This window comes from Chaetodon trifascialis, chromosome 13 (genome assembly GCF_039877785.1).
Source record: "Chaetodon trifascialis isolate fChaTrf1 chromosome 13, fChaTrf1.hap1, whole genome shotgun sequence".
Taxonomy (NCBI): Eukaryota; Metazoa; Chordata; class Actinopteri; order Chaetodontiformes; family Chaetodontidae; genus Chaetodon; species Chaetodon trifascialis.
Window position 1 is genome coordinate 27,809,510 of NC_092068.1, and position 27,736 is coordinate 27,837,245.

At 41.8% G+C, this 27,736-nt stretch overlaps 3 protein-coding genes across 3 annotated transcripts in view; 1 reads left to right on the forward strand and 2 right to left on the reverse strand.

The window, feature by feature from the left end:
- Window positions 1–27,736, forward strand: part of LOC139341288 (uncharacterized) — a 209,831-nt gene that overhangs the window by 179,849 nt on the left and 2,246 nt on the right. The window lies entirely within an intron of this gene.
- Window positions 519–10,845, reverse strand: LOC139341168 (gap junction alpha-5 protein-like). Its single transcript, XM_070977540.1, has 7 exons — window positions 10,518–10,845; window positions 7,679–7,800; window positions 5,080–5,244; window positions 4,443–4,739; window positions 3,306–3,371; window positions 3,059–3,207; window positions 519–1,751 (listed from the first exon to the last, which is right to left on the reverse strand). Exons 2-7 carry the CDS (start codon window positions 7,745–7,747, stop codon window positions 1,262–1,264), a joined length of 1,236 nt encoding a protein of 411 aa, XP_070833641.1. The 5' UTR covers window positions 7,748–7,800; window positions 10,518–10,845; the 3' UTR covers window positions 519–1,261.
- On the reverse strand, window positions 17,096–19,453 carry LOC139340928 (uncharacterized). Its single transcript, XM_070977069.1, has 3 exons — window positions 19,405–19,453; window positions 17,375–17,476; window positions 17,096–17,181 (listed from the first exon to the last, which is right to left on the reverse strand). The coding sequence occupies exons 1-3, from the start codon at window positions 19,451–19,453 to the stop codon at window positions 17,096–17,098; spliced, it is 237 nt and encodes a 78-aa protein (XP_070833170.1).

Genomic DNA, 27,736 nt, shown 5'->3' on the forward strand with positions numbered 1-27,736 from the left:
AAGACAGGAGATGGAATTTTCTCTGCTGTGCCAGAAATCCATCTGATCATCTGAAAACCAGATCATTGATTGTCCAGCCAATTAATCACCCCAAAGCTCTGCACAACAAATGGCAGAAAGCAAGCCTTATTTTAAAATGACTCTGAATGTGTGTCTGCCCGTCTTTAAAGCCTGGCCGTTTCCTTCCTAACCTCATTACACAACATTACAGAGTTTAATGCACAGGCCCTTTTTCCAAAGAACAGTTTGACATGTCACAGTAGGAAAAGCATTGGCGCAAGTAATGAAATGAATGATGGTTGAATTCCATTTAGCTGCTTCACTTTCCTGGTGTTGTGGATGCTACGACACTGTCATACTAATACCAGCTTAAAGGAACACTTGGATACTTTGCTTTTCCTACCATCACATCCAGAGAAAACCTAAGAAATCCAGTGAGCAATGCAGGGTGGAGTGTCTCTCATGTCCATCATATAAACAACACTGCATTTCTTTCTTTAGAGAGAGAACAGAATCTACAGGGTTTTGCATAGTTTTATCTGCAAAGATTTTTTTTAACATGCAGCATTCACATTATTGAAGTGGAATAATATTTATGAAAGTATAACATGGCAAATATCCAATAATAATAATAGTAATCCTAAACAACACAACCTACATTTCAGATTGTAGAGACTGCAGTCTATTGTGCTTCAGTCCAGATGTGTTCATAGCCATTGTGTGAAACTACCATAATACAGTGCAGTAGAAACCTACCAGTAGTAAACCAGCATAACTACGGTTTCACAAACCACAATTTATGACAACGAGAAAAGAAAACATATCTTTTAAAGAGTAAAGAAATGTTAAAGACATGCTGGTGTGCTTCATGTCCACAGGTGACTTCCCAGCAACCGCTGTCCTCAGCTATGACCAAAAATCAACCTGTAGATAAGCATGTGGATCAGCTTGTAGATCATTTTGATGAGCAGCTTGTAGATGGGAGATTTCAGTCGTTCCTTCAAGTCTAAAAGATTGAACGTTGGGAGGAGCCATTTTTAAGGATTGTCTGTTACAGGAAGCATTAATCAGAAAAGTCTCCTAATCAAGCTTTTCTCATTCTAATGGCAGCCGAGACAAAGCAGAAAAACAGGGCTAAAGCTACGTGGTTGGGCTCTGATTCCTCCAGCCATCTTGGATGGGAATCTGTGTGTATTATGTGTTAAAAAGGCTCAAACATGTCTCTGTTCATGTAGCAGACGTGTGAGAACTTGAACCCTCTCTAAACAGAGAGGTCGTCGGCTCTCGTTCGGCTGCTCGTTCCGCTGGTTTTGCTGAATCTGCGTTTATCTTTCTGACAGAGCCCTCCATTCGGGCACAGCAACAGCCCATCTGAGCCGTCATTTTGGATCAGAGGGCAGCTGATCTCCCTGCGCTCAGGGCTGTAGCAGTTGGTGTCAGTCAGGTATCCGCCTTCTTGGATCTGATTGTTATTTGTCTCCTGCCACCTGGGCGAGTAGCAGCTCATTTGGAGGAGGTTCGCCTCCCCCACGGCAGCAGCCATTTTGTGCTTCTCTGTGGCCATATTCTCAGAGTTTTGTTGGTTAGCTAGACGGTGGTTAGGGAAAGGGAGGGGCAGGAAGTGCGAGGAGCCAATCACACACTGGTTGAAGTCTGGAGGCGGGGTTGATGGTGGCGGAGGAGACAGAGAGAGCTGTCGGGATAGCGAGGCGTTAGCGGGAGTGACGGTCTTCCTTGTGAAGAAGAACCGCCTGCAATGAAGAGTTTTGGCCAGTTAACAGAACAATCTCACCATGAAGAATTAGATCAATGAACATAATGATTGAACACAACTGACTTTTTAAACTACTTCATGTACTTGAAGTTGGCTATTGATTCCCAGAAGAAGTGGGCAGTCACATTTCAGGCCCACATGGGTTTTTATCATACAGTTTGGCTTTTTTGTTTAATTCCAGGAAGTAAAAGCTGGACCACCAAAGGCTTGAAATAGTTGCAGGACTCTCTACATGGGAAAGGCACTTTAGATGTCGCAAAAATGACATCTTTTTCTACTTTCTACCTTTTAACCTGTTACGTAAATAGCTACTCCAATTATTTAGTATTGTTTTCCCATGAAGATGGGGGTCAAAATTGATGCATCGAGGCCGAGACATCCTGACTTTCAGTCTCTGGCTGAAATCACTCTAACCCTAACCCTAACCCAGTTTATCACGATACTCTGCACTCTACATTAATGCAATCAGCAGTACCTTTTCATCAGACCCTCCCTGCTTGGTAAACATCTTTCAAAGTCTGTTCCCACATCCAGGGGTGGGCTTGCGGACAGGCAAGCCAGGCAGTTGCTCTGAGCCCCCTGCCACTAGGGGGGCCCCGGCCTCTTATTTACAACAAGGATTATTGATAGGCCTGGGCTGGACCTCACTTTGAGAACCACTAATCGATTTTTTCAGTACTCATTTCAAATGTCCAAGAAAATGTGCATTTATGTGTGCAAAAAACAAATTTTTACGGTGTGCGCAGGTGGGGTGGGGGCCCCAGGGATTTCTTACTTGGAGCCCCAAGAGACCCCAGCAACGCCACTGCCCACAGCTGGTAACCCAGGCTTTGTATTACAAATTTTAAGTCCTCCAACCCAATCCAAGATGACCCTGATCACATCATGAGATTTCTTTAGTCATACTTTAAAGCTCTGCTGGAGCCACAGACAACATTAAACTCTGTTCTTTCACAGGCTGAATAATTCCTCTCAGGATGAGTAAATTGACTTTTATCTGTAAAATCGGTGGAACTCCCCTTCCCCTAAAATCTGTCTATTCATTACTACAGACAGTATAAGTTTTAACATTAATTTCATCCTTTTTAAAGGCAGTTGTTGGTTTTTATTTAATTCAGTTCAGCTTTCAGACTTGAGTATTTAGTGTTTAGCCTTCACTTTGTGATCAAAATGAGATGATTCTTGCTTGTTAAGTTAAGAAAAAGATCCGTGAATGCTTTTCTTTTTCATGTGGGAATCACCTGCAGTGCAGTGCATGGATTTGTTGAGGAATACATTTCCTACCTGCAACAGTGTCTCCAGGCCAGGTGATGCAGCTCGAGCACACTGAGGACCAGAGAGACAGCTGACACAGCCAACATGAACACTATGAAGACGTTTTTTTCTGTTGGTCTGGAGACGTAACAGTTCACTGGATGTGGACATGGCCAGGCCTGAGAGACAGGAAATAACACAGAATATGACTGAGTGATCTGAATGTAATGTTTTATACATCGAATGAACCGAAAATGCTCTAGATTTCTGGTTTTACCTTGCAGACATACAGAGGGTTGAGGAAGATTCCATACAGGAAGTACTGAAGACATAAAAACACCACCTGTGTGGACGTCCAGGCACAGTCAGCAGTTCATTTTATACTAATTGTACTTCTGCCAGAACTTTACATCTATAGCACAGCTGAACAATTTAATTAAAGTCAACAGTAAGAGCGGAGAGCAAGCAACAAATTTAAAGCCGTATTTGTACATGTTTATTCGTTTTTTGGCAACTTAAGGGGCACAAGAACTGACCTCTTACAGCACATCGCTTTTTTTTTAGCAAACCCGCAAACCCACAAGTTTGCTTATTCACACATCTAGCAGACATAGAGCAATATTACGGATAATTTCATGTCATGTTCCTGGTTACCTGATGACTGTAAGTCCAACATTCATTCTACTTTTTGCTCTTTCGCTGCTAAACCAGTGGTCTTCACCAGCTAGTTCCTAACTTTGTGACATTTGGTGCTGGGCTGGTAGTGTGGCCTGTATCAAACATGGATAGGTTTATAGATTTCTGAAGAGCCACTGTGAAGCTCAGTGGCTCTGGCCATTTCCGTTTCAGCAGTGCCTGACTCCACCAAGCTCTCGGCTATTCCAAAAGTGGACAAGAGGTGGACCGGAGTGGAGCTGAGGAGGCCTGAATGAAGCCTGGTTGCTGAAGCCTAGTGCTAGTAGTACTGTCACTCACAGTGGCCATGCCCATAATTATGCGTAACTTCAGGCCTTAATATAATTTCAATGAGTGAGTTATATAGAAATTCACCTCCTGTGCAGTTGTTATGAATGAATAAATTAGCTATAGACACCAAAGCCATTTTTTGTACCAGGCTGCAAACATGTTCATTTATGCTACAAAGTTGGGCATTTTAATATGGGGGTCTGTGAGGATTGACTGTCTTTTGGAGCCAGCCTTGGGGGGCCCTTCGAGGAACTACAGGTTTTGACGCTTCTGTGTTGACTTTTCAGCTCTGGAAGTTGTTGCGTGTGTGAAAACAGCTGCCTGCTGCTGCTAGAAATGGATACTGAGACTGAGCCATACACTAAATGCTCCATAAAACCCACAACAGTTAGCTAAAAGAGGCTGAAGGCTCCATAGAGCTAACAGTAGCAGTAACAGTAGCATGTACCTCCATGATGCTTCGAATCAGTATGCTCAGTATGTAGGTCTGCAGCAGTGCTCCCTTCAGACGGACTCGACCTGATGATATACCTTCTCTTTTTTCCTTTCCTTCATCCTTCTCTCCTCTCCTCCCCTGTTTCTCTCCTTCCCCTCCTCCTTCACCTCCTCCTGGGTCCTCCTCTCTCCCTCCACCCTCTCCTCCCTCCTCCTCTCTGCTCCTCCTCTTCTCCTCTCTGCGGACAGTGTGCATAGCGTGGCCCATGTAGATCAGACTGGGAGTGGACACAAACACGATCTGGAGCACCTGGGAGGACATCAGCAAGATTTATCATTAAGAGCAATTAAATTAATGGATAGTGATGCCCAGATTTCAAAGGCTGGAACACTCAATCATGTGGTAAAAAAATTAAGAAAATATTCTCTTCTGAAATTAAAGGCGAACAATAGCTGGAAGGAAAGAAGCAAATAAATATTAAAAATAAGTGATAGCTTACCATGAAGTATATGTCACTTGTATTAAAAAATTAAAATAGTCATAATAACCAGTATGGTCCTTTAAATCAGCTGATATTACACCCAAACCCTCTATTTCCACCATTTTGTCTTTCATCACATCACGTGTCATTGAGTTCTGTATATTATACCCAGTATCGTATATGTGCTATAGGGAAGGCTCGGTCATAGCAAACGTTCTCGCAGCCCGGCTGTTCAGTATCACAGTCAAAGTCCTCCTGTTCATCTCCCCATGACGACTCGGCAGCAGTCCCGAGCACCAGGATACGGAAGATAAACAGGATGGTCAGCCACACCTGTGGAACAAGAACAAGACAAACAAAAAGATATATCAAACCCTCACAAACAATCATATGAAACAATAGTAGACGCTGCAATGAAGGAGTTTTTGGATAACAACTGCTGTAAGAAAATTTGACCATTGTCGTCCATTTCCAGGTGAAAAAAATATACTTAAATTGCAGTATGAAATTAGGATTCATGAGCACTCAGCACACTTGTATTATATCATCAATGTCTTTGAAATAAAATGTAGTGGAATTAAAGTACACTTGAATTAGGCATGTTAATTATGTATTACAAAGGAGGTGTACTTGTCATAAGCACACTTCATTACTATTAGAAGTATTTGGAATTTAGTGCACTTTTAAAAAAATTGTTAATACAATTTATGATACACTATGGAGCCCCCCGGTGACATTGGATAAAAAAATAAAAATAAATTACGCGAGGCCACGAGATAGTCAATGCCTGGCCACGAGATAATTGGCCTTCAGTAAAAAAAAAATGAAGTATGTATTTTTTAAATAATGCGTGGCCACGAGATACTTCCCCTTCAGTACTGGGATCTGTCAGTGGTGAAACTTGAGAATGGAGAATGTCATTGTAATTCATTCCAATATTAAAATGAAATGAAATTAATTCAAAATTGTCCATAATAACGCTCAACTCAACAACACTCAAATCACTCTAAAGGCGACAGATCCCGCTACTGAAGGTGAATTATCTCGTGGCCACGCATTATCTAAAAAATATATACTTCTTTTTTTTTTTTCCGTGGCCACGCATTATTTTTTTTTATCCAATGTCACCGGGGGGCTCCGTACTACACTTACAATAAAGTGCTCTTTTTATAGGTACTTTGAAACACCACTTTAAGAATTGCAAAATTTCTATATTCATTTTAATACAGTTAGGTAGAACTTAATGACATCTATTGAGAAGTACACTTTAAGTATTTGTCAGATATACTTAAAAGTGTGCTTGCACTTACTTTTCTAAACTTAAATTATATTACATGTAATATGTGTGTATTATTACATTTTGACCTGGGTTCACATGAAGGTTTTATTTTAGTAGTGTTTTACTGAGCTCATATTGTCAGTTATTCATCTCACCTGCAGATGCTGCTCATGTGTTTTGTTTCAGTCATCAGGGATAATAAAGTTGAAATGAATGGTGCAACTGGCTAAAAATTGAATAATGCATGAGGAGAAATTATTGAGGGGCTCTCATGATATGTTTCTAAAACTATGAATTTAAGATGGGATGAATCGTTATTGATATTAATCATTAGAATTGATGTTAAATGTGACCTTAGTTTATTTTTAAGAGCTAACTGTAGCAGGGGCATTAGCCAATCCGGTGGGAATGAGCAGGCCGGTCTAATGAGCAGGCCCATGGACTAAGGTGCTTTGTGTGCTCCCTCCATGTTGCTGTCCTCTTTGATGCTTTGGAAAGACAAACCTGTGGTTTTTATCACCACTTGCCTTTTTATTGTTTGGGTAGCATCTAGGTATTGTTCTTTTTTTAATTACTATAATTAAAATGACTCTTATTTTTGCTAAAGCTGGATGATGACTGCCGGCTGGTGCGAGGTAACGAAGCTGTCAGTTCAGAATGGCAGATTTGTGACAGTGTTCTGGTAGTTTCCAGGCTGGCTGTCGGTTATTTTAACATTCTTTATCTAGCTGCTCATCTTAGGGTTGATGGTTAAGGGTACAGTCACAGGTGTGGTTGGTGTTGTGGGGGTCCGCTCGCTGTTGACTGGGATATGGTTTGTCGTGTCGAGTGTGTATCTGACTGCAGCTAATCTGACACACTGGTGAAACCATCAGCCTAATAGTTTTTGTGCACACTTACGACTGCGTCCTCAATGGCCACATTTTGGAAATGACTGTTTTAATGACTGCTGTGCTGTATACTGGCATTGACTGTTCACTCCTCACTCTTCTTAACTGGCCGTTCAGGACTGGAAGTGATCGGCGGCTGTTTCACCCACATGCACCACTCTTCTAGTTAATGTGGTGATTTTAGTTGAGTTGTGGATTTTGGTGTGTGCTATATTTTTTTATACTCCCAGTGCTCCACCAGCCATGGTACAACTGTCCTCTCCTTTTCTTTTCTTCTAAACTATTAAACTATTAACTGCAGGTATTTACCACCTTTAGGAGTTACACAATGATTTCTTCATTGTCATTGATGATTGTACAATGTAAATTAACAGACCTACAGGACACTGACATAAACTTTACATCTGTTTATCATGAGAGGACTCTAGGAGAGAAACCAAAAGTCAGGACACACAAAATAAACAGGATGATTTGGAAATATATGAAAGTTGTATTTTGAGTGTGTTTACATCTGTTTATCTTTCTCCAGCATGTGTAGAGGAAGTCCGACTGGTGCTGTGCAATGGGTGCAGTGTGTGTGCATGTTTTTGTGTCGTACCTTGCCGACAGAGGTAGAATGCTCCTGCACTTCTTCCAGGAAGTTTCCCAGCAGGCTCCAGTCTGCCATGACCGATTACAGGCTCACAGGTTACCTCTCAGCTCTGCAGGTGCAAGATTCACCTGAGGAACGGACAGCACACACAGGTGTCATCTTTCGCATTTAGGCTTCACACAGTCTCGTTCATGGATTCCTGTAAATTGCATGTGTGATGTATATCTTCAATCTTTTATATGCTGAATACATTTTGGGACTCATTTTGTGTAACACTGGATTTGTTTTTTGTTTTTGGTGCGTTTCTCTTGTCTTTCTTTCTCTTTGCTATTTCCCACATTTCCCAGAATGCCTTTCAACCAAACTCAAAGTAACACCTGCTTTGTGTGAAAGTGTGGTTAGCAAATGTGTGTATGTGTGTGTTCTGGTGTAATGTTGACACTGTGACCCCCCCCCCCCGCCCCGTGCTCCCTCTGACCACACTAATAAAAGCGTCTGTGCCCATGTCTTAGTTTAGCTTCGCTCTCGGTTCCCACACTCGCCTCTGTCTGTCTCTGGGGAAGGAAAACTAGACGTCGACTGTGAACACACAGTTTGCGTCCTTCTTTCTGTCACTGTGGACATGGATGTGTGTGTTTATTATGCAATGAGCACCGCTGCTATTTTTTCTCAATACAAACAAGACTCGATGTCCTAAGTTGGCTTGTAGTTCCTCGAGGCTTCGTGTTCATTGCACACAGAGTATATGAAAGTTAGGGTTAGGGTTACTTCTTTGATTCTTGGAACTTGTAGTGACTTTGAATAAATGTTTGTTAATCCTCAGTAATGTTCATGGTATGCTGGCTGGTCCAATCCAGATTATGTTTGGTGTTTGCGACATGAGAGAACTTTGTTGTTGTGACATTGTGTAAGCTGGCTTGTTTTTAACTTTTGTTCAAATCAGTTTCTGTTGCCTACTCTTGACTTTTTCAGGCATTCAGCTGAACCTGTCTGAGATAGATAATCAAACATTCAGGAAACTGCAAGATGCAATACTTAATACTCGGTGCTGAAACACCATCATGCATCACTCTAAATCCGGTACAGGTTTTGCTCGTCTGGTGCAGAACACTAACAAAATACAGCTAAAATACAACTAATGATTAAAACTTGAAACCATAAGCAGTCCATCGCTAGACATGATGGGAAATGAGTGGTGTCATTTCTGCTGCTGACATTGTCCCCCAGCGAGCTGGTAGCCGAGGAGGCTAATGCTAAATTGACCAAGTATTTGCGAGCTCCAGTGTTTGTCTTGGGGGATTTTAACAGCTGCAGAGTGCAGTGTTCTGCCATCATTTCAGCAGTATGTGGAAGTTCCCACTAGAAGGAAAAACATTTTGGATTTGTGCTGCGCTAACATTACTGATGCATTTCTCACCCACTGCACTGACTTTTCCCCTTTTTAAACTTCATTAATAACTGTACTACTTTCACCCTTCTTACTTCAGCATTCAGTTCAGATTCATCATCCAGACTGTCATAATGTCAGATTAAAAAAAATCTGCCTGCAGGGAAGAAAGACAGAAAACCACAATTTGATAGAATTTAGGAGTTTATTATGAGATCTGGGATTTTTTAAAATTACTTGCTATTTATTAAATATCCGTGAAATTCCCCACCCATCCTGTTTTTCTGAAACCCAAAGGCTTTGAACAAACCGTGTGTGTGTGTGTGTGTGTGTGTGTGTGTGTGTGTGTGTGTTTATGTATTTCACAAGTACTCCTACTATCATTAATAACAATATTACTTCCTTGTATAGACTTTCGCTTGACCTTTGTGTGTGTGTGTGTGTGTGTGTCTGTGTACGTGTGTGCGCATTTGTGCCCATTATCCCGCACTCAGCATTGTTCTGCATCCTGTCTTGATAGCGAGCACACACACACACACACACACACACACACACACACACACACACACACACACACACACACACACACACACACACACACACACACACACACCTCGTTCTCTTTCCTCTGCTGCTTTACAATAATAAATGATGAAGCGCTGACATCACTCAGACCTGAGGAAGTTTTTAGCATTAATAAGTTCACATAATGAAAATGTGATATGAATGAAAAGCAGGGAGTTCAATTAGAAACAAAACTAATAAATGAATCAAACATTTCCATCTTTTACTCCAAACTTGGACTAAACCTGTTGCTTGAGAACATTTTGTATTCACTAAAGCTCTTAAAAATCTTTCATAAACAACACAACTGGCCTATTTTTCCTGCACTAATTCCTGAAATGACAGCTCCTTCTTGACCAATGCTACCCTGCCTGTTTCCAGTAGTGGAGGAAGTATTCAGATCTTTAAGTACAAGTACTAAAACTGTGAAAACACTCTGCTGCAAGTAAAAGTCCTGCCTTCAAAACCTTATTTAAGTAAAAGTGTTGATCAGCCAAATTTACTTAAGTCATTAAAAATCAACACATCTGGGGATACATGGTTTTCAGTGGACAGGAGGGGTATGAAAAAATGTAGCCTGAAAAGTAACTTGTAACTAAAGCTAAAAAAAAGTAAAAATATTTGCCTCTGAGATGTAAAGTACTAAAGTAGTGAATGCACTTAGATTACGTTCCACCACTGGCTGTTTCAGAGGGGTTTTCAACACAGAGATTAAATTAATAACAAAACGCTGAACAGGTGAAAACTGAAATACTTCAAATTTGTGATATTGAATATTTGAGTAAACATTTAGTGACTTCATCTGAAAATCAGAGCATAAATGTCTGAAGACCAAGTTGTGGGCGGTACGTTGTGTTGAAGAAACCACCTGACGGACGCACACACACACATTACCTGATTTAGGATACAGACGCAGGGGACTACAGCAGACCTGAGGAAATCTTGACAAAGCTGGTAAAGTGGCTGCTCTCCTTTTCCTCAGCAGCTATTATTGAGGAGCCTTTGAGCAAAGCACTTCGTCAGCTAGTCGTCAGTGGTCAGCATCAGATGTCCAGATTTTTTCCAGGCGTTTAAGGTGTATTACTGCCTTCTAGTTGCCAGTTTGCAGAGAGTCAGACAGATGAACAAATGTACAAAGAAATGCTCGAGTTCACTCAGCTGAGTTGTCGGTGACAGTCCGTCCAGCAGCAGACAGATGAGAGCAGATTGTGTCCAGAGGTCTGAACTGAAATATGTGTGAGACCGAAGTTTGTACCAGCCTTCTCCCTCTCCCCTTCCCTCCCTCTCTCCCTCCCCCCCCCTCCATCGTCTCCATCTACAGCAGAGGAAGTGGGCCCGGTGCCTCGCTGCCTGCTATTCAACTCTTATGTATGTGCATGTGTGTGTTTCTGGTGTCTGGCATCAAAAGGAAGTTAGATATTGTATTAGGACACAATGGATGCAGGTCTCAGTCCCAGTCCATTCTTCTGTATTTGTCTGTCTTTGTTTCTCTGTTTGGTCACTTTATTGGTGCGACAGACTACAAAGTTAAATTTAAAATCCACCAACAGCAGTGTAGACCCTCCATTCTCACTGTGTGTCTTGAACACAACTAGTTTCCCTGATAGTCAGCAAGCCAATCATCAAATAATTATTGCTTCCATCAACTCTCGCTAAACACAGATAATTCATCTGTATTAATTACAGATAATCAGTTCTAATGATAGTGCATTGCCTGCTTTAAAGAGCAGCAACTCTTCTGTAACTCATCACAGTCATTGCTGCCATGTCTTCCACTTAAAGAAATAGTTTCACATTTTGGGAAATGTGTCTGTGCATGTTCTTATGAGCTGGATGAGATGCCACCCACATATCTGTTTGGTGTAGTGGTTTGAGGAAACTCTGGACATTTGTGTTTTGTGGAGAGGTGTTGGGCTGTGTTTTCATGTGCTTACTTTTCAGGTAGAGGCTGGCTGTGGCTTTCTTGGTGGCTGGGAGCTGGCTCCTTCTCAGCTGGAACTTATCTTAACCCGCACAGTATAAAGACTGTGGACTGCTGAAGACTTGTAGCCACAGTTAGCAGCAGTGAGTGGTTATGCTGATTCTATGCAAAGTTTTTGTCGTCGTCTGGTTTTATTTTTTATTTTTGGGTGTGGTTGTAATGATTAAAATGGCATCTTTATGCAATAATAAAAAAAAACAAACAATGCAGCATGTCCTGTAAGTTGCTGCAGGGTCTTATTGCAAAGTGCAGTAAAGCGACATTTGTTCATGGCTGCAGGATGACAGAGGGTTAAATATGGTGACAGAATTTTTCTCGAGGCTTCTTTAATCAGCATGGAGAATTTGTGGAGGCTGTGACTTTTTTCTGGAGAACTTGTGATTGTGATAGTTTCCTCCAGGCCTTTGAGTCTATGTGTTGCAGCGAAGAACAGAGTTCCTCTCGATTCATCTGAAACAGTGGTTACACCATGTGACTCTTCAGAACACGGTGGTGAGCAACAATACATAACCAGAAGCTCTTTAGTTTCCAGCAAATATTTGCAAATTGATTGTTTTATGTTGAACTGTGATGAGGACGTTGACTTGTTTGTCCAAATATGTTGTGGGCCTCTGTAATACTGAAATAACACTGCTGCGAGTGGTTAACAATGAAACAATGCCATTCAGCCTCAGTTCAGAGAAGTTTCATGAAGTTTAGGAAGCACGTCTCAATTTGATACTCACCACACCACAACCACCACATGTAATTAAAGTGAATACAGTGTCCTTCCTCAGGGTTTAACAGGGACAATAAAACAGTGGAGAGCTTCAGATTCACGGGTAAAAAGCCTTCCTTCTTGCAACTCATGACCTTTTCATCAAAGCTGAACTTTTAAACAACAATTTGTGCTTTTCACAAAGTCCACAGCATCTCCAGCACAATCAAGGCTTTATCTTGTTCCAAACAGCTCCAGGTGATCAGAGTTTGTGCCAACCATCACAACAAAACTTTGTGTGAAACAATCTGTCCTCCTGAGGTGAATCTGGATTCTTTGATCTACCAAAGGTGTTGACATTATTTAGTTACTTGTTATACACTCAATCAGTTGAACATGCAGATTTTAAATTATTTGATCCACTTAATATTCAAACATGTGATATTTGATGACCAGGGATTTAAAATGCACTTAAACTTTGGAGATATTTGTCCTTATTTCTATCAGCTCGGAGCAGGTTAGCAGCAGTGCTAACCTGCACCCCTAAAGCTGATTCTGCTTCCTGTTTGTGGTTCTTATTAAATTCAGCTTGATTCATAGTTCCATTGAATTCTACATGGTATATTTATATAATATAATGTTTATTCATTCATTAATATTTGCACATGGTAACAATGCACATCAAATATAATAGAATAAAGAATTGAAAAAGTGCTGATGGAATTTAAAAATATATATTCATAAAGACATCCCAGCCAGAAAAGATTGGTGTGATGTCTTCTATAATATTAAATGCATATAACATGAACATGTATCTCAGTGCAGCTAAAAAAGAGCCTCAACAGACAAGTCAAAACTATGTCATTGAGTTATCGCGTATGAATGTGTTGTTTTTTTGTTTTTTTTTTAAGTGTACAGGCTATTCATGGACTCGAGTCCTGAGAGGTGATATTTTCTATCTTGTGAGAGCAAGTTGGTCCTGTATGAAGAAGTTATGGTCCTGTGTGCAAAAGATGACCCTTGGGGATTTCCAGGGCTCCTCTATTAAACTGTCACACATCACAGACTAATTAAAGGACAGCCTCAGCCTCAGGGAATCATGTTTTTAAAAATTACATTTTTCACTTTCACCTTGGAAAATAAACTCTTTCATTTTTTTGTGTGTTGTTTGTGTTATATCATGATGCTTGTGCTGCAAAGGCATGCAGCAATACTCAAATCATTGTCATTGTCAGACAGTTTTTGGATCAATTCCTTTTAACATTTAAGTTGAACTTGGAAAATGAATGTCTCAAACTATCTGAAGACATCAGATTTGGTGTTGGGAGTTTGTGACATTTTATACATGAAATAATTCAGGAAAAAACAATCACGGCACTAATTTATAATGAAGATTATATATTCTTTCAGCCACAGAGCTTTACAAATGATGTTTGTTTTGAAGGCTTAAACCATCAGCCGCACTGAGTTTGTGTGTGTGTGTGTGTGTGTGTGTGTGTGTGTGTGTGTGTGTGTGTGTGTGTGTGTGTGTGAGTGATAATGACTCATACAGTGATACAGAGACACGAGGAGAATGTGAGCAGACATTTAGTTCATGTCATCATCTCCTCTTCTGCTCTCACACCTCACATGAGTGTGTGTGTGTGTGTGTGTGTGTGTGTGTGTGTGTGTGTGTGTTCAGTGTGTCTTTGCATGTATCTCACCTCTGTTATCATTTTGCATGAAGCTCAAGTGAAGAATGATAACATACCTTTCCTTAAAAGAGAGTGCACACACGCACACACACACACACACACACACACACACACACACACACACACACACACACACACACACACGCGTATTAAAGATGTGTACACAGTGTTATATTTTTAGGAAGCGCTCCGTTGGTGTTACAGTACACACCAGGGGGGTGGGGTTATCTGGACTTCAGTACATTCTCTGACACACTGCTGACGATCACACTAGGGACAGACGGACATAGAGATGGAGGCAAAGTGGCAAAAACTCTGAGGACAGAACTTGACAGAATGAAAACAAAAACAGTGATGGATACACATTTTAGTAGAGCAAGGACAAAGAGATCTTCTCTGCAGCTCAGTGAAAGATAATGTGGAAGGATTTATCTTTAATCAAGGCTGGATTACAAAATGGACACAGTGTGTGCTTAATCACACACACAACAAATTCATTTAGAGACAGAAAACTTCTGACCCTGCAGCATTATTCCACCCTAATGCTTAAATGACATGTATGCAACATGCAGACTCCGCCCTCTGCTGGTCACAGTGGGACACTACAACAGCATGTCAAACTGTCAGCTGCTGGAGGGTTAAATCAGATTTATCCTATTTATCCTTTGTGTTACCAAACATAATAAGTATGATGCAACATAGGACAACAAAAACAAAAGATTTCTTTTGTTGTGGGTTAGGGTTGTTGAGTCAGAGGAGAAATAATTTCACCTCCTCTCTCTTCTTGGCAGTTTGACAGCGTCTCAACACCTTCCTTTAACTCTGTAGGTGTGTCCCCATTCAGTGGCTGCATCCTTGGGAGGACCCAGCCTATGCAGCCGCCGGAGGCCACGGCTTCAGAGGCTTCTCCGTCAGCCGCATCAACTATCAGTCAATGGGATGGTCTAGCCTTCGGAGCATTTCCTGATTGCGTCACGACGTCATAACATCTTCCCTCCTAACCCGGGAAAAACACGTACGGAGACAAACATTTAACAGACAACAGACAGATGACCATGGAGCCAGAAGTTTTGATTTTTTCTTTTTAATATATCTTTTGTTGGAGGAAGAGGAGAGGCGGCTCCGGCAACACCGGCGGCACGTTTATCTCCGGCTGGGAGAGCGCTGTGGGGAAAGGAAAGGCGACACGGATGGGGTGCCACAACAGAGACCTCGGTCTTCCTCTTCTGGCTGGCGTGTGGGACATCCTACAGGATGGTGGCAAGGGTGTTTGGGATGCCTCACTCTACTGTTCACTGCATCGCCCAATTAGTTACTGAGGAGGTGGTGGCCATTCGCCACAGGGTCATCTACCTCCCCAAGACCGCAGAAGACCTGGCGTCAGTAACTCAGGGGTTTGCAGGGTTAGGTCTGCAGGTTTTTGTCTCTTCCGGACCATTTCTGATCAAAATGTATTTTGAATGTCATGATGTCATGATGGTGTCTTTGGTTTTGCTGTTTAAATACTGTTCATCTTTAATATCTTCATCTTTTCTATGCTTGTCTGTCTGAGGGGCTTGTACACACCACTCACCTGGATGATCAGGGAGGGGCAAGGCGAGTATGAGGATGTGTGTGTGTGTGTGTGTGTGTGTGTGTGTGTGTGGGGGGGGGGGGGGGGGTTGTATTGTAGCGAGGCAGCAGGTGGAGCTGTCTCTCTGCAAGAGAGAGACTAATTAAAGACAATGACATACACCTGGTGAGGAGAGGTGTTAAAAGAGACAGTGACCCGTGGGCTGTAGACGCACATTGGAGCAGTCTGCTGGCTGGCACTCCTTGGGGCTTGGGAGGGGCGTTCGCAGCTGGTTAGGGCTGCCGACGTGAAGAAAGTAAGGGGAGCCGTTCTGGTGAGGAGGGGAGTTTGGTTGCCTCCTTTAGATAGCCAGGTCTGGGGTCATACTGGGGTTGCTGTTCGCCGCCTCTCACCAGCTGGTTGCCGGTGGCACGTCCGCATTGGTGCTGCGGCTGTTGGCTCCAGAGCAGGGTCCTGTCTGTCCGCGCCGCCCAACGAAGTGCTGTTCCCCCCTCGGACGGCGCATCAAGCGAAGACCCTGGGGCGGGGGCAGTCCTCGCCAACGGGCGAGTTAAGTGTTTATTTGTGTTTTGTGTCCGTGTCTGATTATTGTAATTATGTCTTATGTCCGGGGGGGGGGGGGGGGGGGGGATGGGTGGATGGCTTGAGGGGATTAATACGGGCAGTGTCGGAGTGCTGTGTGTTTAATGCTAGTCCAGTTTCTATCTAGCTCTTTAAGGTGTGGGATGAGCTCTGTAGCCTGATTTGTGATTCTCCCCTCTGGCTGCTTCTTACCCATTCTGTGTCTTATATAGCCACCATAACCCTGCGCCCTAATTTATTGTAATTTTAGGAATATTAATAAAGTATACATTTTATACACTTGGCTATCCGTCTTGTGTGGGTTTGTCCAACTCCTCTGACTAAAACCTTACTGGTTAATAAGGTCCATTACAGTATTTTTCATGGATCAGTACCAACACTGAAACATATAATGATGATGACGATGTTCATGTGACTTGTTTGAGCCAATCGTGTCTCCTCTCATCCATTCCTGTCAGATGACAGACTGTATTGAGGATTTCATGCAAAAAAGCAAATAAATGCTTTGAAAACTGACAAATCATTGAATTCTTTTAGCACAACTTCACACACACAAGTTCCAAATGTGTCAAGTCCAAAACAAGTTGTTATGTGACCCTTATCAAATTATTGCTGTTAATAACACGCATCAGTTAACTGCGACCTTATAAATTCCTTGAAGCAAGAATATTTTTGCTGCAGCCTGGTAGACATTCAAACTGCAGCTTATTTTAAGAAACACTTTAAAATAATTATTGGACATGTCGTGTAAAACTCAGGATGTTACTTGCTTTATTACAGTCCACAGAAACAACAGTGATTCAATTCAAAGTCCAGACACTGATTAACTGTAAACATTCACATTTATATTCTGAACTCAGATAAATGCCACACTGTATTCTGGGAGATCCCCCTCAAGTTTATTTGACATCATGAGGTCTGAAAGTTTCCTGGGCTGTGATTGGCTCATGCATTGCAGCGGTCAGTGAAGCAGCAGTTCCAGCCGGGACGAGAGCAGTTCTCCAGCTGAGTGCAGCCCTTTTCTTTATTATCTGCAACAGCAAAGAGGAAACACATCCTCAGAGCCTCCACAAATGCCACGGAACAGGTTTTAAAATCCACACCCAGTCTGTAAATATTTATTCAGTATCCTGATCTGACAGATACTTACAGATTTAAATCTCTGAAATTCTAACTTGAAATTCAAGTTACTCCAGAGCCTTTGTGAGCAGGTACAGGACTTACCTCTGGTGTAGCAGGCCTGTTGGACTTTGCCAGAGCAATCCTGCAGCAGGTTGGTGACCATCAAGAAGTCGTCACCATAGCACTGGATATGAAACTGCTCAGCTGAAACACAAACACATTACTTGCAAACACTAGCCATCCTATAGGACCAACATGGCAGTGTATGCACAACTCAAGGTTCAATGTCTCTCCAGATTCTGCACATTAGCAGTTATCTGTCCATTTGTTTTAGGTCTGCTCAGAACAGTCTTCCGAATATATAATACAAGACTTCTGGGCAATGGATTTCACAACTTGGACAACTTTATCTGTCATCTCTGTTTCATTCCAGTGATTGGCAAAACATGGGAGGCTACCATCTCAACTGTGCCAGCCAGAAGTATTTTTTTTCTTTATTAATTATTTTCTGAAGCTTGTTTCCACAAAGATGGCTGTGAGGGACCTGATATAATTCTGTTATCAGAATAAACAACAAGAAAAAGTGATGGTTTGTGTCTGATGTATTACACAAGAAAGAGTATACAACTATTATACTGCTGTGACAGTAAATACTTATATACTACAGTATTGACGTGTCATTTTGTTAAATAGTACATCTCTTAATTACAGATTGCTAAATGAAACTAGTGATAAAACACATTAAATCAGCATGATGAAAGGGTAACCCTAACCTTAACCCTGACCCATCTTAATTCACTCTTCAGTGAATCTTGACTTCAAGAATAATGTCCATTCATCTGTTTAGAAATCATCACAAAGAGCTTGTTATAAGTTCCTCATATCTTGAGTCATAGTAATCAAATTCAGACTTTCTCCTCAGTACGACTAATCCAGCTAATTGTTGTCTTTTTCCAAGGTTTCAGTGTCAAAAGGACGTGCTAGCAGCCAAAGCTGCAGGACATTTCATGATGCAGAGGTCACAAAACAAACTGGCTAAAATGTGATGTGCTGTTATGATGATGTCAGCACAGTCTCACTGGTGGTCCTGCTGTTTCCTATACATTGTGTTTGAAAATGCAGCTATTAACATGCAGGTGCCTTTCATCTAAGGCTTTATTATCTGAGTTCTTTAAATGAATTTGCATTGTGGATATAGGTTTTTTTTGCATGTATGTATGTATGCATCCATGGCCCTTAAAATTGTGGAGTGAAGCAGACAAGATTAATCTTTTTTTTTTTTTTTTAAAGAAAAAGGGAAGCAGTTTGGAAGCTTTTCCAGAAGTGAGTTTCATATTCAATAACCACACTAACACAAATAATTGACATCAAAATATTAAATAAATGTTAAAGCCAATTTAGTGAATGTTTTCAATAATCGCCTTATAGTTTTCAAACATATATGCCAAATAGCAGAAAAGTGTCTTTTTTTTTTTTCTGGGGAAGGACCTGTATGCCCCAGCTCAATTTTTGCCCCCAGAATTTGGCTTGCATGACACCATTGTCAGCATGTACTGGTGAAGATGAAGCAGCTCTGCAGTGAACCATACAAATCACCAGGGGGCAGAGAGGAATAGTAACTAATTACATTTACTTTGGTATATGAGCTTAAATAACTTTTTTGGTAAATAGTACTTGAAGTTTTAATGAAGCATACTTTTTATTATTACATGAGAACATTTTTAGAGAACAAATACTGTTTAGAGAAAAAAGCTCTAGCTGAATTAGATGAAAGTTTTTCCTTTATCACCAGCAGCTCATAATGACATGCCATAGTGCAGCCAGTGATAGTCTGTTGTTTGTAATTTAGAATCCTTATATAAATATGATTTATTGCCAGTTTGGACTGAAGGCCTCGGTGGTGTGATATTGTTCCACTAATGAATATGCTGACATTTAATACAATTTATTTTCCAGTGTAAAGGTGTTCTTTAGTTCAAAAGCAGTATCATATATTCTGTAGCATGTTATCCCCCCCCCCCCCCGCCCCCCAGTCCCTTGAAGTGTACTCTAACTCTAAAGAAAGTTTAAGTCTTTCCATACTGGTTATCCGGCCTTAAATTTAGTTGAATTTAGTGAGTGTGTAATTTTACCTGAGCAGAGCGGTAGCAGCAGCAGCAGCAGCACCAGGTAACACTTCATATTTCTGGTGTTCTGTTGACTGGACTCAACAAAGCAGCAACTGAGAAGCTGATCTTTTATGCTGTGCTGAGACACACACACACACACACACACACACACACACACACACACACACACACACACACACACACACACACACACACACTCAAAGGTGAATGAACAGATAAGTTATCAGAAGACAAATTGTACAAATTGTACTGAACTCATGTTGCCTCAGAAATGACATCTGGTCCTTGTCCAAACTTTGCTCAGTTCCAACTCTCCAGAGAAAACATCTGTCTGAATTGTATCTGAGTCATGACTTGAAATCGTAGCTCCAGCACATGTTGAAGTGTCCTTCTGATTAGACACTGAAACCCAAATTGCTCCTTCTGGTCAGGCCAGCACCTTGCATGGTAGGTCACTGCAGTTGGTGTGTGAATGAGAGCCAAATTGTAAAGTGCTTTGGATAAAAGTGTTTTGTAAATGCTGCCATTTAGCATTTAGCCATGTTTTTGATGAGTCATGACTGTTTGAGGATTGGCTGGTGTTATGACAGGCCAGTGAATGACTGGCTGAAGGTTAATTGCATCAGCATATATTTTGTACTTTGGACACTGAAGTTGAATTTAAGCAAACATTTGTTTTCACACAGAAGGTTTCTACTTGTATCTAAGGTAAGGTACTAAATGAATTTGCATTCTGGTTATAGTTTTTGCATGAGAATCTGGGGCCCTTAAAATTTTGGAGAGAAGCAGACAAGATTAATCTTTTTCAAGGAAAGGGGCAACAGTGCAGAAGCTATTCTAGAAGTGAATGAGTTTCATTTTCAATAGCCATAATAGCACAAATAATTGAGATCAAAATGTAAATATAGTGTTTACCTTAATATAAAGTCAGAGATTATGGAGCAGTAAAGACAATTTAGTGAAGGTTTTCAATAATCCCCTTAAAGTTTTCAAATATATATGCCAAATAGCAGAAAAGTGTAATTATTTTTCATTTTCTGGGGAAGGACCCATACACCCTTTTTTGATGAGTCATGACTTAGCATCATGTTTGTGGATTGGTTGGTGTTATGACAGGCCAATCAATGACTGGCTGAATGTGCATCAGCATTTATTTTGTACATTGGCCACTGAAGTTGAACTTAACCAAGCATTTGTTTTCACACAGAAGGTTTCTACTGGTATCTAAGATATCAACTCCCACATCCCCTACCATCCCCCACAGTATCCCCTCCACATGCCCTGTGTAACTGCGGTCTAGGTAAGAAGGAAGCCAGAGATGCTACACCTGGGTAAGGCTGCAAGTCCTGAGGACTTGTGCCAGCCAGCTGTCCATGATCCTGGGACACCTCTTCAACCTGAGTCTGAGTCTGCAGAGAGTCCCAGTACTGTGGAAGACATCCTGCATGGTTCCTGTTCCGAAGAAGAAGTCTCCATCTGGCCTTAACAACTACTGACCCGTTGCCCTTACATCACTTATGATCATGAGGTGCAGGTGGGAGTGATTGCAGTGGCAGCACTGTGAGGATCACTTTCTTTGATTTCTCCAGTGCATTTAATACCATTCAGCCACTGCTCCTGAGTGAGAAGCTGTGAGTGATTACTGACTACCTGACAGAGAGACTGCAGTTTGTTTGAATGGGTAGTGTTCTGTCTGAGACAGTGGAAAGTAGTACGGAAGTGCCACAGGGGACTGCTCTGTCTCCTTTTTTCTTCACCTTGTACACATCAGACTTCCAGTACAACTCCTCATTGTACCACCTGAAGAAGGTTTTGGATGTCCCAGCGGTGGTGGGGTGTATAAAGGATGCACGAGAGGAGGGGTACAGAGCAGTGGTGGACGACTTTGTGGAATGGTCTGGTACAATCACTTGCTGCTTAACGTGGCCAAGACCAAGGAGATGGTGATTGATTTCAGAAGGAACAGAATGACGACACACCCACTGTGTATTCTAGGGGAGAATGTCACAGTGGTGGAGGATTACAAATACCTCGGAGTGTGCCTCGAAAAACAGACTGAACAGAAAAACCAACATCAACGTGGTTTACAAGAAGGGATGAGCAGACTCTATTTTCTGAGGAGGCTCAGATCATTCAACGTGTGCAGCAAGATATTGGAGATCTTCTACCAGTCTGTTGTTGCCAGTGCACTCTTCTTTGCTGCATTGTGCTGGGGGAGCAGCATTGGAGCCATTAACACCAACAGACTGAACAAACTGATCAGGAAGGCCGGCTCCATTACTGGTTGCAAATTAGACACCTTTGAGGAGGTGGTGGAGAGGAGGACTCTGGACAGAATTATCCATCATGCATAACAGTGAATATCCTCTTCACCACCTTGTGACAGACAGCAGAACTCCCTCTACAATACACTCCTCCAGCTCTGCTGTCACAAGGGCAGCTTCAGGAAATCATTCCTGCCACAAGCCATCACACTATACAACAGCAATTTAAACGGTTATTCTCCACCAACCTCACAAACTCCAACAGTCAATGTTTACATATTATAGCACTACTGCAATATTGCACATTAATGTTTTATTGTATTATTGTCATCTGCAACTTGCACATATTTTTTCTGGATGGTATATGTTTTATCGCTCTGTCTCTCTCTCAAAGAATTGCTGTTATTCTTTGTTTATATACTTAGAGTCACAACAAATCTTCAAAATATAACTGTTAAATACTTGTATTATATCATTATAATATAATGTAACTATATACTTTTATTAACAATTGTTAATGCTCACATAAAGAATAAACAATAACTCCAACTCAATTTTGACTGGACAGTTTTCAAAACTGGACTCTACTATCCACAGATTAATATCCATAGATTATGACTCTCCCTAAAATTTGAATCTCATCTTTGTTGCAGTGTTTCAGAGCTCTTTTTTCTTCATCAAGGGAGATGTATTGTCCTTCCCCCAGGACACTCCCTCCTCATGGTCCCAGGAGGAGTGGTCCTGATATCCTCCAGAATGGGTTTGTGGTCAATCACTGTATTTTGGACACTCATAGGAACAACCATCTCTTCCCACAGTGTACTATGTTCATCCATAATCATGAGAAAGACTCATGACGAAGTAGGTTTAAAATTATGAGTTGGGCTCATTGACAGTCTTGCAGAACTCAGTGAATGTAATGCAGGGGATTTTCCCATGGTTACATCTACAATAAATCAAAGGATTTATTGAGTTCATCTGTGTTAACATCTGCAGCAATGCTGCTTCTGATTTGGGTGATTATTTTGTTAGAGACAAAAGATGCAAGTTCCTCACAGTTTGATGCAGAGAACTGTGGATAGGTGGGGGCAGTGCTGAGCAGCTGGTCAATAGTGGAGACTAATATTCTAGAGTTCCCAGCATTCTCTGTAATAGTCTTGGAAAAGTAATCTGTTCTTGCTAGATGTATAGCTTTGTTATAGGCTGGCACAGCCTCTTTGAATATATTACATTGAACTGTGAGCCCAGTTTTCCTCCATTTTCTTTCAGATGATCAACAAATTCTTTTCCTCTCATTAATGCTGCTGTTATTTTACCTGTTTTGCAGTGAGAGTTCAACTGGTGGAGTGAGCATTGGTGCCCTCTTACTTTATTTCTTGCTGGATTTGCCTTTGTGGTGGACGACATCAGATTGTCAAGCCTAGCCAGAGTGGATTGCTCTTGGTTTGGCGCCGGTGCTGTGCCAGTAAGAAGTGTCATTAGGTGAGGCTATATTCAGAGCCTCATCAGCTGATAGGTCACATCCAGGGCATTGTGTCAGTCAAACCTGTGCCAGGATGCTCCAAAGCTGAAGAAACCTCATGTAGTGATGTCGACAGGGTTTCAATCTTCTTTTCAAACTGTGCAATTCTCTGTCAGTGTTGAAAACAACCTGTAGTGTTATATTTCACACTAACATTCACCACTAACATGGTGCTGACGTGCTGAGGTAAGCGTATCGTCTCACTTCCTGTTTCTGGTTGCTGCCTTATGAGTAGTGTGCGTTTGTCGCTCTTGTTCCTCTGAGTGTAATTTGCTCTGTGTTTTGTTACAGCGGCCTTTTATCCGCGCTCTAGAGTAACATTAGTTCTGCTCAAGCACCCATAAGTCTGTTTATTTAGCGACCGTCTATTTTATTTGTCTCTGCGCTTGTCTGCTCTGCTAGCTATACCAACTTAGCCTAGCAGCTAGCGATGGCTTCTCTCTGTCCCTCTCCAGCTCTCTCCTGCTTGGTGTGTCACATGTTTAGCTACTCCTCTGCCTCCTTTAGTGATACTGGTACGTGTAATAAATGTAGTTTATTTGGTGAGTTGGAGGCGAGGCTTAGTGAATTGGAAGCTCGGCTCTGCACCATGGAAACAAAACCATTAGCTATAGTTAGCCAGGCCCCTGTAGTCGGTGCGGACCGACCAAGTGCAGCTCTGGCTAGCCGTCCCTCGACAGCTCCCGAGCAGCCGGGAAACCAGGGAGGCTGGGTGACTGTTCGAAGGAAGCATAGTCCCAAGCTGAAGCCCACGGGTCACTACCAACCGCTTCATGTTTCTAACAGGTTCTCCCCACTCGGCGACACACCCGCTGAGAAACCAACTCTGATTATTGGCAGCTCCATTTTGAGAAATGTGAAGTTAGCGACACCAGCGACCATAGTCAAATGCCTGCCGGGGGCCAGAGCGGGCGACGTCGAATCAAATTTGAAACTGCTGGCTAAGGATAAGCGTAAATACCGTAAGATTGTTATTCACGTCGGCGGTAATGACACCCGGTTACGCCAATCGGAGGTCACTAAAATTAATGTGGAATCGGTGTGTACATATGCTAAAACGATGTCGGACTCCGTAGTTTTCTCTGGACCCCTGCCAAATCTGACCAGTGATGACATGTTTAGCCGCATGTCATCGTTCAATCGCTGGCTGTCGAGGTGGTGTCCAGCAAACGGTGTGGGCTTCATTGATAATTGGCAGACTTTCTGGGGAAGACCTGGTCTGATTAGGAGAGATGGCATCCATCCCACTTTGGAGGGAGCAGCTCTCATCTCTAGAAATCTGACCGATTTTATTTATGAACCTAACCCCGACAACTCAGAGTTGAGACCAGGAGGCAGAGCTGCAGTCCTACACGCTTCTCTGCGCCTCCATTAGAGCAGTTACCCACCCAACACTCCATAGAGACTGTGTCTGCCCCCCGACCACGTAAACTAAGTAAACCAAAAGTACAGAGAAGAGGAGTTAAACATAAGAATCTAATTAAAATTAGAACAACCTCTGCAATAGTACAACAAGATAGGAGAATTAAATGTGGACTCCTTAACATCAGATCTCTGTCCTCTAATGCTGTTCTAGTAAATGAGTTAATATCAGACCATAATGTTGATTTATTTTGTCTGACTGAAACCTGGCTGTGTCCTGAAGAGTATGTGAGCCTAAATGAAGCTACTCCTCCGAGCCATATTAATACTCACATTCCTCGAGGCAGCGGCAGAGGAGGTGGAGTTGCAGCCATTTTTGACTCAAGCCTTTTGATCAACCCTAAACCTAAACTCGACTATAACTCATTTGAAAGCCTTGTTCTCACTCTTTCTCATGAGAAATGGAAAACAGTGCAGCCACTTTTATTTGTTGTAGTATACCGCTCTCCTGGTCCTTACTCCGAATTTATAGCTGAGTTCTCGGAGTTTCTATCAAGCTTAGTTCTTGAAGCAGATTAAGTAATTATTGTAGGTGACTTTAATGTACATGTCGACGTTGATAATGACAGCCTTAGCACTGCGTTTATCTCAGTATTAGACTCAGTTGGCTTCCGCCAGAATGTACATGAACCGACTCACTGTTTTAACCACACCCTCGACCTTGTTCTGACATATGGCATTGAAATCGAAGACTTAATAGTCTCCTCACAGAATCCTCTTTTATCAGACCATCATTTAATAACTTTCGAATTCATATTACCAGACTACCAGCCAGTAGGCAAAAATTCTTATACCAGACTCCTGTCTGATAGTGCTGTAGCTAAATTTAAGGATATGATCCCATCAGTATTTAATTCAATGCCATGTCTCAATACAACTGAGGAGTCTTATGCTAACCTTAGTCCCTCCCAGATTGACTTCCTGGTTGATAGTGCTACAGGATTATTGCGTATGACACTTGACTCTGTTGCTCCCCTAAAAAAGAAGAAAATTAAACATAGGAGGTTAGCTCCATGGTATACTCCTCAAACCCGCAAATTAAAGCAAACTTCACGGAAAATAGAAAGGAAATGGCGTTCTACCAATCTGGAAGAATTTCAGTCCGCCTGGCAAGACAGTCTTAAAATATACAGGAAAGCCCTCCGCAGTGCCAGGGCAGCCTATTACTCTGCACTAATAGAGGAAAATAAGAACAATCCCAGGTTTCTCTTCAGCACTGTAGCCAGGCTGACAGAGAGCCATAATTCTGTTGAACCATGTATTCCTTTAGCTCTGAACAGTAATGACTTCATGAGCTTCTTTAATGATAAAATTCTAACTATTAGAGACAGAATTCATCGACTCCTGCCGTTAACAGGTACTGTTTTGTCTTCAAACGCAGAAATCGTAGAAACTGTTACTCAGTCTGTCGCAGTTTTAGACTGTTTTACTCCTGTTGACCTTCACCAACTAATTTCAATAATTTCATCATCAAAATCATCTACCTGTATTTTAGATCCTATCCCGACTAAGCTGTTTAAAGAAGTATTACCTCTAATTGACTCTTCAGTTTTAGACATGATCAATCTCTCTTTATCAACAGGCTACGTACCACAGTCCTTTAAAGTAGCTGTGATAAAACCGCTACTGAAAAAGCCTACTCTTGATCCAGGGGTTTTAGCCAACTATAGACCGATATCCAACCTTCCCTTTCTCTCAAAAACTCTTGAGAAAGCAGTTGCCAATCAGCTGTGCGACTTTCTAAACAATAATAGTTTATTCGAGGATTTCCAGTCAGGATTTAGAGTGCATCATAGCACAGAGACAGCACTGGTTAAAGTTACAAATGACCTTCTAATTGCATCTGATAAAGGATTTGTCTCTGTACTAGTCTTACTGGATCTTAGTGCTGCGTTTGACACCATTGACCATGGCATCCTATTGCAGACACTGGAACATTTCATTGGCATTAAGGGAACTGCGCTAAGCTGGTTTAAATCCTACTTGTCAGATCGCTCTCAGTTTGTACGCGTTAATGACGACTCCTCTGTGCTCACAAAAGTCAGCTATGGAGTTCCGCAGGGTTCTGTGCTTGGACCAATTCTATTCACCTTATATATGCTTCCTTTAGGTAAGATTATCAGGAAGCACTCAATAAATTTTCATTGCTATGCAGATGATACCCAGCTATATTTATCAATGAAACCGGAAGAAACCAGTCAGTTAACTAGACTACAAGCATGTCTTCATGACATAAAGACCTGGATGACCTGCAATTTTCTGATGCTAAACTCGGACAAAACTGAAGTTATAGTAGTAGGCCCTAAACATCTTCGAAGGTCACTTTCTGATGACATAGCAGTTATGGATGGCATTGCGCTGGCCTCCAGCACCACTGTAAAGAATCTGGGAGTCATCTCTGACCAAGACATGTCCTTTCACTCCCATGTAAAACAAATTTCAAGGACTGCTTTTTTTTCACCTACGTAATATCGCAAAAATCAGGCATATTTTGTCTCAAAATGATGCAGAAAAACTAGTCCATGCATTCGTAACTTCCAGGCTGGATTATTGCAATTCTTTACTATCAGGCTGCCCAAATTCGCTGCTGAATATTCTCCAGTTGCTCCAGAACGCTGCAGCACGTGTTCTGACAAAAACCAGGAAGCGAGATCATATTTCTCCAATACTCGCCGCTCTGCACTGGCTCCCTGTAAAGTTTAGAATAGAGTTTAAAATTCTCCTCCTTACTTACAAAGCCATAAATGGCCAGGCACCTTCTTATCTTAAAGAGCTCATAGTACCTTATTGCCCTACTCCAACACTGCGTTCCCAGAATGCAGGTCTACTTATGGTTCCTAAAGTCTCAAAAAGCAGAACAGGAGTCAGAGCATTTAGCTATCAAGCTCCTCTCCTGTGGAACCATCTTCCAGTCTTTGTCCGGGAGGCAGACACTGTCTCTACATTTAAGAGTAGGCTTAAAACTTTCCTTTTTGATAAAGCTTACAGTTAGGGCTGGCTCAGGCTTGTCCTGGACCAGCCCCTAGTTATGCTGCTATAGGATTAGACTGTCGGGGGACATCCAAAGATACACCGAGCTCCTCCGTCCTTCTGTCCCTCTCCATCCGCACGCTCTCATGTCCTACCA

Excerpts from the sequence above, each read along its gene's own strand:
- LOC139341168 (XM_070977540.1), bottom strand. The coding sequence starts at position 7,747 with ATGGCAGACTGGAGCCTGCTGGGAAACTTCCTGGAAGAAGTGCAGGAG. Across the intron at positions 5,245-7,678 it reads ATTCTACCTCTGTCGGCAAG|GTGTGGCTGACCATCCTGTT; the intron begins GTACGACACAAA and ends CTTGTTCCACAG. Across the intron at positions 3,372-4,442 it reads TGATTCGAAGCATCATGGAG|GTGGTGTTTTTATGTCTTCA; the intron begins GTACATGCTACT and ends ACGTCCACACAG.
- LOC139340928 (XM_070977069.1), bottom strand. The coding sequence starts at position 19,453 with ATGAAGTGTTACCTGGTGCTGCTGCTGCTGCTGCTACCGCTCTGCTCA. Across the intron at positions 17,477-19,404 it reads GCTGCTACCGCTCTGCTCAG|CTGAGCAGTTTCATATCCAG; the intron begins GTAAAATTACAC and ends TTTGTGTTTCAG. Across the intron at positions 17,182-17,374 it reads ACAGGCCTGCTACACCAGAG|ATAATAAAGAAAAGGGCTGC; the intron begins GTAAGTCCTGTA and ends TTGCTGTTGCAG.